Source organism: Neopsephotus bourkii, unplaced genomic scaffold, assembly GCF_033783945.1.
Source record: "Neopsephotus bourkii isolate Nb327-2 ecotype Australia unplaced genomic scaffold, CSIRO-AGI_Nbou_v1 NB_1287, whole genome shotgun sequence".
Taxonomy (NCBI): Eukaryota; Metazoa; Chordata; class Aves; order Psittaciformes; family Psittacidae; genus Neopsephotus; species Neopsephotus bourkii.
Window position 1 is genome coordinate 3,898,571 of NW_026901771.1, and position 17,957 is coordinate 3,916,527.

At 50.9% G+C, this 17,957-nt stretch overlaps 2 protein-coding genes and 1 long non-coding RNA gene across 3 annotated transcripts; 1 reads left to right on the top strand and 2 right to left on the bottom strand.

Moving 5' to 3' along the window:
• Window positions 1–450: 450 nt before the first annotated feature.
• Window positions 451–3,278, bottom strand: PTMS (parathymosin). The gene is made up of 5 exons (XM_061365528.1): window positions 2,985–3,278; window positions 2,197–2,268; window positions 1,387–1,468; window positions 1,189–1,253; window positions 451–663 (listed from the first exon to the last, which is right to left on the bottom strand). Exons 1-5 carry the CDS (start codon window positions 3,030–3,032, stop codon window positions 613–615), a joined length of 318 nt encoding a protein of 105 aa, XP_061221512.1. The 5' UTR covers window positions 3,033–3,278; the 3' UTR covers window positions 451–612.
• Window positions 3,279–8,176: 4,898 nt separating this feature from the next.
• On the top strand, window positions 8,177–17,720 carry MLF2 (myeloid leukemia factor 2). Its single transcript, XM_061365526.1, has 9 exons — window positions 8,177–8,315; window positions 11,100–11,173; window positions 13,109–13,235; window positions 13,689–13,724; window positions 15,221–15,274; window positions 15,689–15,814; window positions 16,145–16,304; window positions 16,402–16,642; window positions 17,161–17,720. The coding sequence occupies exons 1-8, from the start codon at window positions 8,292–8,294 to the stop codon at window positions 16,578–16,580; spliced, it is 780 nt and encodes a 259-aa protein (XP_061221510.1). The 5' UTR covers window positions 8,177–8,291; the 3' UTR covers window positions 16,581–16,642; window positions 17,161–17,720.
• LOC133218777 (uncharacterized) lies at window positions 8,328–10,583 on the bottom strand. Its single transcript, XR_009727263.1, has 2 exons — window positions 9,317–10,583; window positions 8,328–8,606 (listed from the first exon to the last, which is right to left on the bottom strand). It is a non-coding gene; the product is annotated as an uncharacterized LOC133218777 (long non-coding RNA).
• Window positions 17,721–17,957: the final 237 nt, after the last annotated feature.

Here is a 17,957-nt window from a genome sequence, read left to right on the forward strand (position 1 = left end):
TGAAAAACTCATGAGGGCCAGCTTGCTGTCATGTAAACTTGGAAAAAAAAAAAAAGCTTAAAATAAATTGTTTCCATGTGTGGTTTAATAGAACCGTTATTTGCTTGTAATATTCTTTGTCTCTCAGGGTTCAGTGGGAAAGCAGATGAAAGGTGGCTTAGGACTGGAAAACGCACCATGAGATCTGTGCCCACAGCCCCCTGCACTCAGGAAGGATCTGACAGCAGGTCTGTGGAACAGAAGCTGTCAAAACTCTGTCACTCTGGTGACAAAAAGAGGAGGGCACGTGGAAAGGGGAGCAGGGAAGCTTGCCACGCGAGGAGCTTGGCATTCAGGCCTGGCAAGGTTACTGCGCCCCAGGAAACGATGAGATCCTTGCAGGAAGAGGATCACCTGTAAGTGGGGCACGGCGGAAGGGATGTGGGGGGCTGGAATGATTTCAGCTGGGTGGGCTAGGTCTTTGGGTGAGAAGGAAACTGCTGTCTTCCCTGTTAGAGAGCATTTCTAATCTTTCCTCATCTGAGATTGTGTGAAGCCAGAGGCTAACAGACAGTGCAAGCACAGGCTGGAATGGAAGAGGAGATGGACGGAACATAGATGGGAGGGGAGGACTCAAGCTGAAGACCCATTTTCTGTTTTCTGTCTCTTTGGATCCACATCATCCTATGGAGGACACAGAGGAACATAAAGAAGTTACCATTAAACAGTCACCACACGAAGGCACGTAATTTCTCCACAGAATTCTTACTGCTGTTCCTCCCTTCCCATGGAAACCCACTCCCCTTTAAAGCATCCTTGAGTGCCTGACACAACTGTTAGGCTGATGATCACGGTTAAGATGCGGGCAGCTCCATTTGGAGGGATAGCTGCCAAGTTACTTTCAGGATGCGTCAGAAGCCCAGGCTCACACCACTTCAGACAGGCCCCGAGATCCACCCTCACAAGTCCATCTTGTCACAGGAAGTCACAGGTGACCCCTCCATCTCAAACACTCAGCACTGTGACCACTAGTGGAAGGCCCTGCATCCTACAAGGAGTCTACAGGGGTTTATTATTCTCTTGCTACATCAGATTTATTTACCCATCTGCTGCTGAAGCAATGAGCCCTGACTCCAGGGGCACCTACATGGATTTGGTCAGCACAACCTCATTCTTTCTCCCTGCCATTTCTCTCACACTATCACTCACCTCTTCCTCCTCTGCAGATCGTTTTTCTGCATGACCATCCTGCTCTTGCCCGTTCTCGTCTCCTTCTGAGCACAAGCAAGAGAGGAAACCACAGGTTAACTAAAGTAGCATTTACGGGGATGCAATCTCAGTCAAGAGGGCCCAGTGAAGGGATTTCCCTCCACGACCTTCCATTCTTCCAATACTGATTATTCCTACCTTCATCCTCATCACCACCTTCTTCTTCATCAACATCATCAGGATTCTCTTCCTCATCTTCTTCAGCTCCGTTTTCCTCATCCTGAATAAAACAAATTGGTCAGAGCAGAAACTGGCATTGGGACGACATTTCCCCATGTTCTTTGCTGCAAGTGCAGCAGCAGTCTCTGCAGCTCCAGCCACTTCAGGCTCCAGCCTCAGACGTGCATTGACACCTCTGACACTCAGACACCATTATTCCCATCATCCTAGCTGAAACCCTTTACAAAACCAACCCTTCCAGACCCTCCCCACCCATGTGAACCTCCTTGATTTCCGCAAGCTTACATCCCAACAAGCTGCTGCCATCCTATCCCAACATTTAGAACATCTCTCTGGTTACAGGATAATGACAGCCTGTGCTCATAGTACACCCGCTTCCAGATCCCTTCTTACCTTCAATCTGTGCATTTCCTAACTGTTCCTCCTCCACCTTCTTCATCTTACACTCCCCTTGCACTTTGAGATACTTCAGTGGGTGCAGGGCCACGTCTCCTGTGCCACCTTCTCCTAACTCCCATTTACTCTTGTCTCCGTTCTCTTCTTTGATCTTTTTTCCTTCTCACTGGGCCATACTGACTATGCTAAGTCCTTTAAGGCTCATTCTCCACAATTACCCTATAGCTTGCTCTTCATTTGCCCCTCTCCCTTACAAGCTCCCTTGGGCTGCCTTCTTTCTTAATCTGCTGTATTCCCTTCCTATTCATTACCCACAGTGAGCCAGGCTAACCACCTCCTATGAAGCTTCTGAATCTATCATAATGGCCTCACCTCTACTATCTCCTTCTTCTTGTCTTTGTGGACTGTTTTCTCGTCATGTTTTTCCTTCTTTTCTTTCATTTCCTATATGCGAGATGAACACAAAACCCAAACCATTCCGGCGGTCCGCGGCAAGAAAATAAAGGGATATTTAAACAAAGAAGGTTTAGAGGGGATGCAGAATAACGGTGAGAAAAAGGCCTTCAGCATTAAATCTGCCCGCCCGGACAAAGAGAAACCAGCGAGAATGCGTCAGAGCTCCTTCCAGACCACACACATGCGGAAAAGTCTTGACGAGTTTAATGGCTTTTAAAAGAGCCTCGTCCATAGGACCGAGCCGTTTCCGGCTCCCTCCCCCTCAAACCCCGCGCTTTGTGTCCATACAACTTTCCGCCCGTCCCGTGGCGGGGGGGGGGGGCAGAAAGTTAAACCGTTCGTGCCGTTAAACCGTTTGTGCTGTTAACCCGTCCGTGCTAACGGCTCTAACGCCTCCCGCCATGGCGGAACACCCGGCGGGGACATACGCCCCCCCCCGCTCTTTCCGAATCGAGCCGAGCAGAGACGAACGCAGCGCGCGCGTCTTCGGGCCAATGGGGGGCGGGAACGGGGCGGGGGGGCGCGAAGGCGCCCCCCCCGCCCAGTTCCCGCCCCCCATTGGCCGGGAGGTGCTGGGGCCTGCGAGCGCCCCCCGTAGGCCGGGCACCGCAGCCGCCGCTGTGAGGAGAGCGGGGCAAGTGCCCCCCGCATCCCGTCGGGCCCAGGTCGGGTACCGGAGAGGGGTAAGGGGGTATCTCGCTCACCTTAGCGCTCAGCTCCGCCGGCGTCTCCTCGACGCGTTTTTCCGACATCCTGGCTCGGGTATAGAAGGGAAGAGGCCGGTGGGAAATGTACGAAGGAGCCCCGCTAGGAAATAGGCGGGTTCGGGAGGGAAGGCGGTCAGCGGCGGGAACGCAAAGTCCCAGCGGTGCAGCGGTGGTGGTAGGCTCCTGTCCCAGGGGCAAAGTGCCAGGGTCTCCCGCGGTGCGGAGATACGCCGGGGAACGGGATTTATACAGCGCCCGGTGACGACGAGGGAAGGAGGGACCTGGGGAGGGAGGGGAGAGGGACTGGAAGCGGAGGAGGAGGAGGAGGGAGGGGACAGGGGAGAGGGACGGGCCTCGTCGCGGGGAGCGGGGCTGATAGAACAATGTGCTCTGGGCGCTTCTCAAGGGTCGGTGGCCGCCAGGCAGCGGGGATCACCTCAGACCCAGGAAAAGCGGCACCTCCCGGCCCATCAAGGCCAGGGGGCGCATGCACCAAAGCCCCCTTCCGCACGCTCCTCTTCCCGCCGAGCCGCGGTACCAGGGTAGACGAGCACTCTGCCCGCCGCCTCTGCAGCGCGGCAGGGGAGGCTGCCCCTACGGGCTCGGCCGGAGGGTGCCGGGGTGGGCGAGGAGCGGTGCTGCGGGGCCGTGTGGGAGGGCAGCGCTCACGCGTCCTCTTGCCTGGAATTTTCCACTCCAGTTGCTCCCCCGCCCTCTTCCCTCCCTCCCTCCCGCTGCAAGCGCTCCCGACGGCGGGGCTCCTCCCTCCCTCCCGCCCCGCGGCCAGGCCCGGCCCTCCGCTGGGCACCCATTGCGGGGGGGAGGAAGGGGGTGTTGCGGGGCTGTTTTTCCCGCGCTCGGAGAGAAAGGGGAGGGGACTTGGCGCGCGCGCGCCGACAAGGCAATGGTGCGAGGGGGGGGGTACCGAGACCGTCCCGAGTCCCCATATAAGGAGGGGCTCATGGGTTTGGCGCCTGATTGGGTTATTCAAATGAGCCGTCTGCCTGGCAACAGGTTTCCTATTGGCTGCCAGGGGTACGCTCGCTGGCGGCGGGGGAGGAGTGGGGGGGTGTTTGGTGCAGTGAGGAAGGACGGGCTGTTGGCACGTGGGGCGGTGGGAGGGTGCGCGGGGCACCGCTCGGCTCGGCTCGGTTCGGTTCGGCTCGGCTCGGGGCCGTCTCCCGTTGTGTGGGCGCTGCAGCTTCCGTCCGCAGGGGAGCGGTGCGGGGAGGCTTGAGAGGAGAGGGGCGTGTGTTGAGGCAACCGGGCAGCGTAAGGCGTCGGAGCTCTGTGCTTAAACCAGAGGCCCCTCGGTGTGCTGCGCCGCGGGGGCCCCCGTCTGTGAGCACCTTCCCGGCGCCGCAGCCGGTCCTCTGAGGCTCTTCGGCAGGGCAGCAGTCGGTGTGCAACACTGACCCCTGCAGCCTGCCGCAGAGCCCTGCCCGCCCGCCTTGGAAGCCGGGCTCTTGTCGCCCACGGCCTGCTGGAAGGGATCACCGCACAGCGCCGAGTAAGCAAAGGTCCTCTCTGCTGAACGGCAGGCTGTGTGTTGCAGCTGCGGGGATTTGTTGCTAACAGATGTTCTTAGAGCTGCGCTTCAGACCGTTGTTTATCCGTTTGAGCAGACTGGGATGACTAAAATACCTTTCCCAGAAGATTTATATTGTTCTGCTCTTAGTCACAGGCACATAGGCTGAAACTGATGTTGCCTGTTGTGTACAGGGGGGTTGTACAAGGGGGTTGTGAAGTCTATTCCGCTATCATAGGCAAAATCTGCATGTGTTTGCAAGCCTATGTACAAAATCAGGCATGCACGCAACATGGGTGTCCCTGTCTGTGACAAGGGGGTTTGAACTGGATGATCTTTAAGGTCCCTGCCAATCCAAACTATTCTATAAGCACACATGGATGTACATTTGTACGCAGCTATTCTCACAGGTATAATGCAAGGTTATTAATCCGTCTGGCTGGAAAATAGGCAGAAACTCAACCTCTGTGCAAAGTCAGGATTTAGAGCTAGTGCTCGGAGTTCTATCGAATGTGTGTCAGTTTTAGCATTTAATAGAAGAAGCAATTGGTACTTGTGGAACCAGGTGGGCAGTAAGTACATATCTCCTGAAGGAAATCATGAAAGGCATTGGACAAGTTATAATCTGTGTGATGGGATGGTAGGAGATCACCACTTTGTCATAGAATCATAGAACCAGCTAGGTTGGAAAAGACCTTTAAGATCATCAAGCCCAACCATTCCCCCATCTGGTCTCCACAGCTACAGCTGCTTCTCTTGTAATCTGACTCATCGATGTTCTTAGCTACACACAATAGTAGTGTAGCCCTAAATACAGTAATACTGTATGCACAATAGTGTAGCTACACACAATAGGCATAGTTCCTGCCCCAAAGAAATTGTCATGTAACCCAGACACACAGATCTAGAGTAGTATCAGAATAATAAATCATGAAAATGCATGCATTAATTTCGTCTCTCTCCCCCACCCCCTGTTTTCACAAAGCCCCTCTGGCAATCTTCTCAGATCTAACTGCTATCAGCATTCAGGTTTAGTACAAGTACTCCTCTTTAATCCCTCTCTTCTACAAGAAAAAAGTCTTAATTTCTGGAGCTACAGCCAAAAATCTATGAAGTGGCCAGAAGTAGTTCCTCTCTGCTTCTGCTTGTCAGGAGCTGTGTGCTGCTACTGTTCCCTGATCTGGGGGGTTGTCCTTCACACACTCAAGTACTGAAAATGCTAAACTACACCAACAGGCATCCCTTGACAGAGACACCTTTGCATTAATGCACACACAGGCGTTGACACATCCTGGAAGGGAGAAAGGGAGGATTGATTGTGTTTGGTGATGTGGCTGTGCCCAAAGTTGCTGTTGGCACAGGTGGCACACCCACAGATGCAAACAGGCGAGCTCCTGCTGGTGGAAAGGGAGCAAAGGTGTTTCCAGCAGCCTGTGGGATGGAGCAGGGTCAGCTCTGCTATTTGCATGCTCCCTGTGGCCCCAGCGCTTGCAGGGTGCAGTCTCACATTTCCCCTTCCATGCTCCCCATCGTATTCTCTTGGCAGTTTTTACCTCATCTGTTGTTTCTCAGCTTTTCCTCCTACCTGTATTCTTAGCAGCAGCCTTCCTATAGCTCTCTGGCTTCTCTTTGTGACCTCCTTTATCCCATGTACAAAATTAATCTTGCTTCCCTACTTTCGTTTACCACATGTTTGATTTTACCCTGCATGCCTGTATCAACCGTGGTTTTCCTCTTAAATAAATGAAACTCTTCTTCATGCCTTGTGACATGCCCGTTTCTTCATCCTACCTCTTCTTGCTCTTCAGATCCAGAGGGTGAGACTTCCTTGGCTTCTAGGGTGCAGCTCCTTTGCGCATGCCCTGAGGGCATCCCTTAGCTGTCTCACCTAACTCTTCCATGTGTCTTCTGCTTCTCCATCCAACTTGTGCCACTCTGCATTTCATCTGCTGGATGGATTTGAAGCTTTTCTTGCCTCCCCTCTCCCATCTGTGTTTTCCCTTTGTTGCAAATACAAGTATACTTCTCATGCAGCCTGCAGATGCGGGTCCCTTTGCAGTATATTCAGTAATCTTGTCCTCAAGTTGCTTTGCCTGCTCAGCAGAATTTATTCCATCGTTTTGAGGGTCTTATGTCTTTAGACAAAACGAGGGAGGTGCAAGAGTTACATGATACATCATTGCTTGGAAAGCCTGTACAAGAGCATGAATGCAATTTCCTCTGTACAGTAAGTTAGAATTGTGCTGTGCTCGGTGTTTCTGCAGATGTGTGCAGCACACGTACCTATTTGTGTGTGGTACTTCTCTATTGAGGTGTATGTTAAGCTTGCATGTGTGTGTCTTCATACGTGAGCATATGTTTGCACATATGCCTGGGCTTTCATGTGTGCTATGTGTTTCTGTACTCCCAGCAGGTGCAGGGTGCAGGCACCTGGAAGAAAATACTTACACTTTTGGTTTTAATACCTTGCTAGCCTTGTCACTGTGTTCTGTTGGGGGAACAGGGCCTTTTTTCTGTTGAAGGCTGAACTAACTGAGCCATTTTTCTGAGCAAAAGCAAACCACAGTACTGGCTACTTCAAGAATTTTGTGAACTAACTCAAGAGCGTGGTTCCAAAACTCTTTCAAACTGCTGAACAACAAAAGAGCAGAAGGTTGTGTATTTGCATTAACTTTTCTTAGATTTACATAAATTCAGATACAGACAGTATCTATCATTTACAGTGAAGCTAGCAAAATCTCAGTGTGCAAAGGGAATGTGTTTGGATGCATTTATGTATTTATTATTGGATGCTGGAGAGGGACTCTTTGTCAAGGACTGTAGTGGTAAGACAAGGGGTGATGAGTTCAAACTGAAACAGGAGAAGTTCAGGTTAGATATAAGGAAGAAGTTCTTCACTATGAGGGTGCTGAGGCGCTGGAACAGGTTGCTCAGAGAAGCTGTGGCTGCCGCATCCCTGCCCAGGTTGGACAGAGCCTTGGGTGACATGGTTTAGTGTGAGGTGTCTCTGCCCATGGGAGTGGGTTGGAACTGGATGATCTTAAGGTCCTTTCCAACCCAAACCATTCTATTATGCTATGATTTAATCCACACTGTTCACCTTTGTGTCCTGTCTCTGTTAAAAATCCAGGCAGATGATCAGTTTTGTTGTTCTTTCATGATGCTGTATCCTGAAATCAAGAGGAAATACCCAAGAATTCAACCATTGACCAACTTTGCATTGGGAACTGGCTTCCTGAGAGACAACACATTGAAATAAGCACTGCAGTGGGCTGTGGTAGGTAACACAATGAGAGTAGGCAAGAAGAGTAGATGAGAGTGACGGGGGGTGACACCAGCCTGTCGGAAGACTGGGAACGGGGGGAGGTTTTCAGTCGTGATTTCTGTGAGCCTCTCTTTGCTAACACAGCACAGATGGGAGTTGTGTTTCTCACTCACAGTGTGGCAGATACACTTAACATGAGCAGTACATTCTAAAAGCAACCGCTGCCGTGTAGGACAAGCTGCAAGCACCACACACTGGCTCTGGCATCCTAGATGTGAAATGTCACATCTGAGGCTCAGATCGGAGCTGTCCTTTACTCGGGTGCCCTTCAGCTGAAGTCAGTTAGTTGTTGGGTGGGGATTACGTAAGAGGCACAGATGAAGGGAACCAATGAGGAAATGGCTGTGGGTAGCTCTGACTTCTGATAACGAGGATTTCTTTGTCTTACAGGCATCCACAGGGGCTCTGGAGCATTTGGATGCATTAAGAAGCTGTTTGTGTCTTGGCCAAAATGATGGGTCCCTGGAAGCAGCAGGTAACAAGGCACGATTTTTCAGCGTGCTGTTTATTTACCTTCACCACGTGATACTTGGTTTGCTTTTAAAATGCTTCCGCTGTGGCTGCCCTTTGGCTGACTGAGGGCGAGGGGGATGCTGGGGGAGGCTGCCTGCCAGAAGCCAGCAGTAGGCGGGAGAAGGTGGAGTTGAGGGCAGCGGCGCCATTCATCCCTCTTCCATTTTGCCCTTCACTCGCCTCCTCTGGGATGCTGAGCTCCTTCTTCCTCCCCTTCCCCCCATCCTCCACCGCTTCAGCACAACCCGAGCAGCTTGAAGGGGAACAGAGAGATGTAGTTAATGGCTTTTCTTCATGATGAAAACAGAAGCAGCCTAAATAGAGAATGTGACAGGGGAAAGATGAGAGTTTTTGCTTTTCATTCATCCCCCCCCCCCCGTGTTCTTTGTTATTCTCACCTAGCAAATGGCCAACCCCTCAGTGAACATTAGGCATAATGTGGTGACTACTATAGAGAAATATGCAAACAGCACAGTGACACAGCTTCAGTGTTCCTCAGAACCATGGGCTTCTCCCTGTTCCAGAGAAAGGTTGCACTTCCAACTCCTCCTTCACCCGGCTTTTGCCACGAGCACAACTCTTTGAAAGTGAAGTGCCCTCACAATTTGCTGAACTGGTGACACTACTGTTAGCACAGTCTTTGGTGACACAGGTTCAACAAGAGTAATGGCTGCAGAAACGTTCAGTGAGACACACAGCCTCAGCCCGCAGTCTGCTAAAGTCATCCCTTTGTGCCACAGGTCACTTACACAGGAGCAGCGTGAGGGACAGAGAAAGGATCTGCAAAGCAGTACTTTTCCCACACTGTTCTATTCCTCCCCTAGCTCTGTGTTTGGAAGGCAGCAATGCCTGACTTGGTATGTGGAAAAAACTGAGGGAGTCCTATCATCTCCAGGACATTCCAGGGGTGGGAGGATCACTGATACCTGGGGGACAGCAAGTCATTTTATCCCAGATGCTTACGTTCTTGTTCAAGCAGCTCTTTGCCTTTCTCTGAACGCTGCCACTTGAGGTCAGCTCCACACACTGTGAGCAAACACCAGGAGAGCCTCAGAGCAAAAGGAAAACACCCCAGCCAGGGAGGGCTTTCCAGACTGGAGGTCTCTGAAAGATGTTCTAGGTTGCAAAAGCAGTGCAGAGAGATTGAGGGAGAACTCTGTGTAACCTTCAGGGCTCACAGATCGATTCTGAGCTGGTGACAGGACAGCTTGGCACCTCACCTATGGACAGTCTTCCCAAGGAGCACTGCCCAAGAGGTCTGAGGTGGCACAGCCCATGCCCTGCACATAACATCTGTCTGACTCACATGATCCTGCCCCACTGTGCCATCCACAGCTTCCATGGTGTGGATGTCAGTTGCAGCCTGTGAAGGATGCACTTATTAAATGCAGTGAGGGACATCTGAAGGGTCTTACGCATGCACACAGGGCTCCAGTGGGAGGTCTTCCTGGACATTAAGCAGTTTTGAGACCTGCTATAGCAAGAAGTATTGCCAAGTCCCCTGTGCGTTCCACCACATGATACGTGCTACCGGGTCACGTTCCTCTGTCAGACTCTGAAATCCAAGGACGTGGCTTCTGCCACAACTCCGGAGTTCGATTTCTCAACCATGTTCTGCAGCCTCTGGCATGGGTTTAGCCTGCCCCCTGCACACAGCAGGGCAGATTCAGCACTCAATCCCACTTAGGGAAGAGTGCCCTGGTCTCAAGAAGCCCCAAGCCAGCCCATTCTCTTCCTTTCAATCCAGTGGAGCCAGCGGTAGCTGAAGGCAACCAGCATTCCCCAGGAATGGTGACAGAGGCTGTCAGCCCACTGATGCATGGTGACTCCCTGAGCACACACAGAGTCCCTGTGCTTTGTCTGTGGCTCTGGCGGCTACTCAGGGGCAGTGACAACCCACTGCCAGTTTACCACAGCCCCAGCAGCACTGCCACGTCCTCCGTGGTGTCCCCTGCCTCGTGAGCATGGCAGAGGCACCCATGGCCACGCTCCCTCTCGTTCCGGCCCTCCAAGCACTCTCCTCGCCCTTATCGAGGTGGGAGGTTGGCAAGCACCCCCGGTGCCCGTCCACCACCGCCTTTGCTCGAGGAACAATAGCCCCTTGTCACTGGGGCATGTTTTCACTCGCTGCCAGCTGCAGCTCGCTCCCGGACCCACCAGGCACTGCCGGGCCGGCTGGCGGTACCGGCACCTCCCCAGCGGTGAGGCCTGCTGAGGGAGCCTCCGCCCGGCCTGCGCCCGCTGAGGCCCGGGGCTGAGGGGCGGCGGACCGCGGGTCTCTCCGGGCGCCAGGGGGCGCTCTACAGAGCAGCCCTTCCGCCCCCCCTCCCACTCGGTGATTGCGTCGCCGCCGGGTCTGTGGCGCATGCGTGCTGGGAGCCGGCTGGCCGGGCGGGGCGGTAGCGGTGAATGCGGGCCTGGGCCGCGATGGGCGCAGAGGAGTGATCGGTCTGCGGGTGTCTTCCTGCCGCGGACGGGGAAGCGCTGTACCCGCAGCTCGGCACCCACTGGTGCGCCGGCAGGCAGGGCACGGGGGCGGGGCTGGGGGCGCGGCCTGGGCCCGGTGCCGGGAGGGCCACGGGGGGTGGGTCGCGGCCTACGGCGCCGCGGTGGAAGCTCTGCCATCACCTGCCCGGCCTGGGGGGAGGCGGAGGCGTTGCGCGGGAGGACCGGCTCCGCTGCTCCTCCCCTCCCCGCCCTCCGCCTTCCGCCTCGGTTGTGTGTTCACCCTCTCTCCCCTCCGCAGAGGCCGCCTCCGACCGAGGGAAGCATGTTCCGGCTGATGAGGGAAGGCGAGCCGGAGGACCCCATGTTTGCCATGTGAGTCGAACTGGGCACCCGCTGGGGTGGAGGGAAGGAGGCTGCGGCCCTAGGGTGGTGGGGCTGGGGGGGGGGGCAGGTGTGCTGCCCTCCCGTCTAAGCGGTGGGCACAGGGCCTTCCTTCCGGGCGGGTGTAATGCCGCAGCGCAGCAGCTGCGGGCTGGCTGCAGGGAAACAAACACACATGACCGCTGCGAAAGGGGCAGCGCAGGGAATAACCTGGTTCGTCTTGGTCTGGTTTCTGTAATACTAGAGCATGGTCTGGGAGGAAGGCGTGATTAAATAAAGTAGGCCAAAAGGCACTGCAACTGTCTGAGGGAGAGAGGGCTGGACTACCTGATCCTCTTCTTAGCGTAAGGATTATTGTGCTTTCTTACGCCAGGTAGGATTTCAGTTCAGATAGATAATAAAATCTACTGTTCCATCCAGTGTTTGTTGCTGGTCTGCACAGGGCATCATTAATGGATTTGGAGAAGAGCGCTAAAGCAGTTGTCAAGTTGTAAGGAACTAAGTTAAGACAGCCAGCGGTTTGAATTACAAGGCTTCAAATCTAATGAAGGTCCCAAGAACTCTTCCTGGGATTCCTTTTACTCACTGTTTTTGTTGCTGTCCACAGTCCAGAAATTGGATGCTATTGATAAATTTTGGCAGTGAAACTAAGTTGGCAGTCTCTGCCAAAGTGGATAAGGAATAGGCTGTAACACAGTAAGAATTTGATTATGTTAAGCATTGCACTACTACTAGAAATGTAGTGGAATTAATATATGTAGAAAAACAAAGTCTGAGGTTTGCTTTTAAAATTGGTAATAAGCAAGAATTTTATCAGCTGTAAGCACGTTAGCAGGAAAGGAAACCTTGATGCCCCAGTTAGTCACAGAATGACTATGTATTCTCATTGATGTGGCAGGAATGAGTCTGACTTTTATTATGGGAAGCATTTCCAGTACAGACAGAAAAGTAATGGTTTATAGTAGGCACTTTTGTGATCTCAGGAGTATTCTATGCTGCTGAGTTTACTTGCACTCAAGAGGGATGAGTGCAAAGCTGTAAGATCCACATGGAAATGCTGTGGTATTTCCCAAACTGTGGCGACTGTATTCTGTGACCATTTGTCCTTATTCTCCTTTTTCTCTCCTTGACCTTCCAGCATGTGAATGTGTAAAGCCTTCAAAGTGAAGGCTGCAAAGGAAGCAAAACCAGTTAGGGACCCCAGTTATTTTTCCCATTCCCTCTCAAATTTGAAAAAACCTCTACGTGGTCTCAATCTCTTGCCAGGTATACACATAACGTTGTAGGACAGTAGCAGATAAAGGTTATTTGGGACAGAGAGAGGTTACACAGTGTCAGTCCATACAGCCCCTTACGGAGGTTTCAGTCTTGTGCTTGAGCATGTTTATTTGCATGTATGTGGAAGGGTAAGAGGGCAGTATCTAGGGTCACATACTCTCTGGTCCAGTCAGTGTAGTCATCTCTTTGCAACCAAAAGGGTCTTTGTGCACCTCCCTGCAAAATGAAGAACTGCAGGGTTTGGTTGTGTCACAAATCTGTTAACGTAAAGGGGTTTGATGGCACAAGAGGAAATAAATATGAAATGGTGGTGGTATGTGCAGGTCTGAGAAGTGACTTTCATTTGTTAGAGCAGTGAGGTTCTGGAATGGCCTCAGCCATACTCGGCCCTAAAGCGTTAGTGGGAGCAGAACACCAAACTACTCTGAACAGTTAGTGCCTGAGAGGGATTCTGTGGTGCAGTATCTTCTATTTCAATAAATAAATGGGATCCAGAAGTCCCTTCCAGCACTAAGTATCACCATAAGCAACACTGAGTTCTTGGGGTTCTGGATTGTCAGCTTGGAAAGGAATGTACACTTCCATAATGCAGGGCTTTTGTCTTCTGTCGTCCCTTCCTCACCATTGTTCTCTCCACCTCTCTGAAAGGGATCCTTTTGCCATCCACCGGCAGCACATGAACCGCATGCTCTCGGGAAGCTTCGGCTTCGGCCCACTCCTTGGCATCACTGATGGCACCACCCCTGGGGCTCGCCAGCCTGGTCGGAGGATGCAGGTAAAAGAGGTGCTCAGCACAGGGCAGGATTTGTTAAACTCCCTTGTTACCTTCTACCTTTCACCCTTACTGGGTTGGGCACACCCTTGCCTTCATATGGATGGTGGGCACAGAACTGATCTCTCTAAAACTGTTGTCCTTTTCTTTATTCCACATTAATACATTAAACACAACTGCATTCTAGATTGAATGGGAGGAGGAGAAGAAATTGTTTCTCTGGGACATAAATTTCTTTTACTTATATTGTTTTAGGAGCATCACCTTCTGTCTCGTTTGTTAGAGATAATATGGTTTGAACTGCTGTGACTCTGCTATCAAGTCTTCCTTGATCTGTTTGTGGGGCCTGATCATTTCTAGTTGTGTTTCTGAGAAGGATGAGGGTGTTCTGAGGAAAATCTGTTGTTTGGCTGTTGCAAAGTCATTCTCTGTTCTGTTTTTCTGTTGTCCTGGCAGGCAGGAGCTGTTTCACCCTTTGGGATGCTCGGCATGGTAAGGTCTCTTGTTTTTTTGGGTCACATTAGACGCTTTCCAAATTAGTGGTTCCATACTGAGATTCATCAGCTCTGTGTGCAGCTGGTGCTAAAATGTACCCATCTGTGAGCAAGACCATCCATCCTAAGTGGTAGTGAGGGTGGGAAGGTGTGAATAGACCAGAATGAGCTCTAGATTTATAGTAAACAGAATACAGAAGAGGGTATTGAACTGGAACTGGAGGCAGCCGGTCTCACTTGGATCTCTCTCATTGAGTTGCTGTGTGACTTCAGGCCTTTCTCTTGTTTCCCTTCTAATGTTTTAATCTAGTTCATGCACTGTTTTAGAGAAGAGGTTCTAATGCTGTTTGTTCCAGGAGATTGTATTTGCACCTTGACCAGAAAAGAGCCCTAAAGCTGTTATAGCACAATATTTCATAGGGATTGGGACAGTTAATATCTGAGAAGAGCAGATAGTCTCTTAATAACCTCATATGTCTAAAAGAAGCTCTGGATCTGTTTGGAGGTAATGGAGGAGCTGTGATGACATGAGGAAGAGACTTGGCCATTAGTAGGCAGAGGGGATCGTTGAACCTCCTTTGTCAGCGATGGCAGAAGAGGAAGCCTGCAGAATACTTCAGGTGAACGGGACTGGAATGAGAATGGCTGTGTGTCTTTGAGGACACCGTGCTTGGGGCACACTGATCTCCGTCATCTACTGAAATAATACACTGGAAATAGGTTATTCCAGATCCAGCAACATCGGCTGCCTCGCTCTGCAGGATTGCCTCAGTGAAAGAGACTGAGCGTCCTGGCATTACTGTAGCTCAGGAAAGGATTAATAAGGATACAAACAGATAGACTTCAAAGGGTAATAGCATTGCATGTGAGTGCTGCTTTGCTGAAAAAGAGAACAAGAGGCTACTGGAGGAAACAAAAAAATCAGCAAGCTGAAAGTGACATAGCAATTTTGTTTACATATTGCACAAGTAACCTGTGAGACCTGCTGGCCCGGTAGATTGCTGCAGCCTTTAGGTTTGCAAGATTAAAAAGTCAGATGTTTGTAGGGAAAAGAAGAAAACTTGTTATTATGTTAGGAAAAAATACAACCAATGGAAACTTCCTTGTGGTTTAAGAGTTGACAGCGATGAGGTGAAAACATCGTTGAGGGTGACTGTCCTATGGTTAAGGCCACTGTTAGTGCACATCCTGAGATTTCTGCTCTTAGCTTTGTGGAGTGCCTGGACTCAGCATAAGGAGTCAGGCTTGAACTAAATGAACACCCCTTGCTGTATCCAGATATCTGGAGAGCCAGAACACATGGACAATGCAACCTGAGGGAACAGAAACAGAAAAAAGAAAAGGGTTTTTTTTCTTCACTACTGAAAAAAAGGGAAAATAATAAGGTTTTCCTACTTAGGCAGCAGTTTCTTGTCCCTTGCAGATAGTTTGTTGTTCTTTCCTCCTGTATCATTCCAAAGTGACTTCATATGTTCTTGTGTTCTCTTTTAACAGGCAGGTGGCTTTATAGATATGTTTGGGATGATGAACGACATGATTGGAAACATGGTAAGAACCCTCCATAAATAAGTTTGTATTGAGAGGAGTACTGAGAATGCTCCTGTTATCCCTTTAATGTCTCCCATCTTCCTGTGCTGCTTTGATATGGGCTGTGCTCAAGCTGCCAAGGTGGCAGAGGCTCTAACCCTTCTGTTGTGACCAGGATTCAGTGGTAGGGAGCTTGTTCCTGAGGTGTACCCTCTGAGTGCAGAGAGATGGCTGAGGAAGGAAGTGTGGGGGTAGACTCTTTTAGCAAGAAACAAGAGTTAATTTAAAGGTAGATGTGTTCTCCAAAAAGTTGGACCCGTGTGATTTATATTCCTCCTATTGTAATTTCTTCCTACTTTATAGGGAGAGAATCAACTGCCATCTCTTCTTCCCTCGCATTCCTTCTTTATACGATTCCCCATTTCTGTTTTTCAGGAGCATATGACAAGTGGTGCTAACTGCCAGACATTTACCTCCTCAACTGTCATCTCCTATTCCAATCTGGGTGATGGGCCCAAGGTCTACCAAGAGACCTCTGAGATGCGTTCAGCACCTGGTGGGGTAAGGAGGAGGCACGAAGCTGCTGGGTTTGCTGTGAGTGGGTAGTCTTCATTTGGTGGCTCAGTGCTGGCCACCCACAGCACTTCTGCTCTGCAGTCAGTTGCAGCTGAGGAGCGTGTTGTGACTCACTGAACCATGCTGAGGGCCACTGGGAGGGAATAGGAAGTGTCGGTAGGGAAAATCCATTTTCCCTTCTTCATTATGTTGCATCTGACATCCTGAGAGTAGTGGCAGTGCAGCATGACTGAAATAGCGCTGGCAAGAATCGGTGACGTGTGGGGCTGGGAGAATGAATTAAAGCGGTGATGCTATTTGGGAATCTGCCCTCAGATCCGTGAGACCAGACGGACTGTAAGGGACTCGGACAGCGGCTTGGAACAGATGTCAATTGGACACCACATCAGAGAGCGGGCACACATCATGCAGCGGTCCCGGAACCATCGCACGGGTGACCAGGAGGAGAGGCAGGACTACATCAACATGGATGAGAGTGAGTACTGCCTGTGTGCCCCCTCTCCCCGCCCCAGCAAGCCCAGGTACCGCTTCCCCACCACGTCCTCACCTGAGCTCCACCTTTCCTTACATAGGTGATGCAGCCGCATTTGACGATGAATGGAGGCGGGAGACATCCCGCTTCCGGGCGCAGCGGGGGCTGGATTACCGGCGGCACGAAGGCGGCAGCGGCCGTCGGGCTGAAGGGACTCGCCTTGCAATCCAGGGCCCTGAGGATTCTCCCTCCAGACAGTCCCGTCGGTATGACTGGTGAACCCAGAGCAGACCTTGTCGGGGGTGCGGTATGGCCACCCCCAAATCTACCTACACGCTCTTGTAAGTCTTCACAGGTGTTTTTCCTCTTCGACTGCGTGGTGGCTTCTCAGCCATGTGATTATTTTTGTTCATGGCACCAGTCTTCGAAATGTTGGTTGGAAATGGGTTTTCCCACTTAATCTAGAGAGCAGTGGAACATGTGAATTTTGAGAAATGACTGTGCTGAATGGGATGGTGGAAGCTGTTGAAGTTACTTTGTCATCAGCAAGAAAATGTGGTGTCGTCCTTAACTGGTGATTGAAATGCTGTAGGATCGCAATCTGTAGAGTGTTTATTCTGTCACTCTATAGAACTTAGAGACCATTTGCTGCCAATCAGGTTTGAAATGGAAGTGCCAGTGTCTGCTCTCCTGTGGTTTGAATAGGGTTCACTAGGATGTGATCAGGTGCTTGAAAAGATACTTTCTTGGTGTCTATAGACATCAGTTTTAAACATGTCTTTATCTTCTGTGCTGATATTTTATGCTGCTTTTTAATCACCACTTAACTCTTCTCATGCACTGTTCCCCTTCCTCCCAGGTACAGACAGTGAAACTCTGAAGCCCCTTCAAAGCACCACTCGGACCCTATTCGAATTTAGTATTAACCTCTCTCCCACTTAAAGATTTGAAACAAAGCAACTAATCTTCTGCATAGCTCTTCTTTGCCCCATTTGGGTGCTGCAGTGGGGCGTGGGGAATGTTACCAGTGTGCAAAGAATGCATTCATTGCCCATTGCCCTTCTGCTCTCCCTCATTTCTGTTCTTTCTGCCGGTAGTGGTGGGCATGAGGAGCTGCCACCTTTCCTCTTCCATCCTTTCCACTCTTCTGTGCTGGGTTGGGCTGGTTCTGAAGTTTGTGTTTAGTCCCCTGTAAAAGAGATAGGAGGGAATTCTGCTAGAACCCCATGTCAGTCCCTTCACTGGGACAGAGGCTCCTTGGTGCAGCTCTGGAGAGACGGAAGGATGTGTGCGTTAGAGAAGGGAGGAGCAGAACAGAAGCTGGATCAGCCTGTGGCCCCCGACGCCTCTTCAGTCAGCTCCCCCACTTTTTTAAGTTGTGAAACTTGTAACTAGATGTTTACTGAATAAAGAAACAAATGTAAAGGATTGTTTGGGTGAGTCTTTACCTTCAGCCGACCTACCGGAGCCTGCTGTGGGATTGAGTAACCTCTTTCGTATCCTTGGGACATTACTGAGAAGAAACTTAGTGTTTCATTCGAAGGCTTAATTTTCTTAGAGCAAATAGCCTTATAGCTTTCCCCTGGAGTTATAAAGTGAGATAATGCTCAAGGTGGAAATTGAAGACCCAAGAACCCGCTGTTGGCAAAAATACCC

What these genes read in the sequence shown, in the direction of transcription:
- MLF2 (XM_061365526.1), top strand. Translation starts at nt 8,292, where the DNA reads ATGATGGGTCCCTGGAAGCAGCAG. An exon ending in AGCCTGGTCGGAGGATGCAG is followed by an intron (nt 13,236 to 13,688) that starts GTAAAAGAGGTG and finishes TTGTCCTGGCAG; the next exon opens with GCAGGAGCTGTTTCACCCTT. An exon ending in CTACATCAACATGGATGAGA is followed by an intron (nt 16,305 to 16,401) that starts GTGAGTACTGCC and finishes TTCCTTACATAG; the next exon opens with GTGATGCAGCCGCATTTGAC.
- PTMS (XM_061365528.1), bottom strand. Translation starts at nt 3,032, where the DNA reads ATGTCGGAAAAACGCGTCGAGGAGACGCCGGCGGAGCTGAGCGCTAAG. An exon ending in CGGCGGAGCTGAGCGCTAAG is followed by an intron (nt 2,269 to 2,984) that starts GTGAGCGAGATA and finishes TCTCGCATATAG; the next exon opens with GAAATGAAAGAAAAGAAGGA. An exon ending in AGAAGAAGGAGATAGTAGAG is followed by an intron (nt 1,469 to 2,196) that starts GTGAGGCCATTA and finishes TGTTTTATTCAG; the next exon opens with GATGAGGAAAACGGAGCTGA.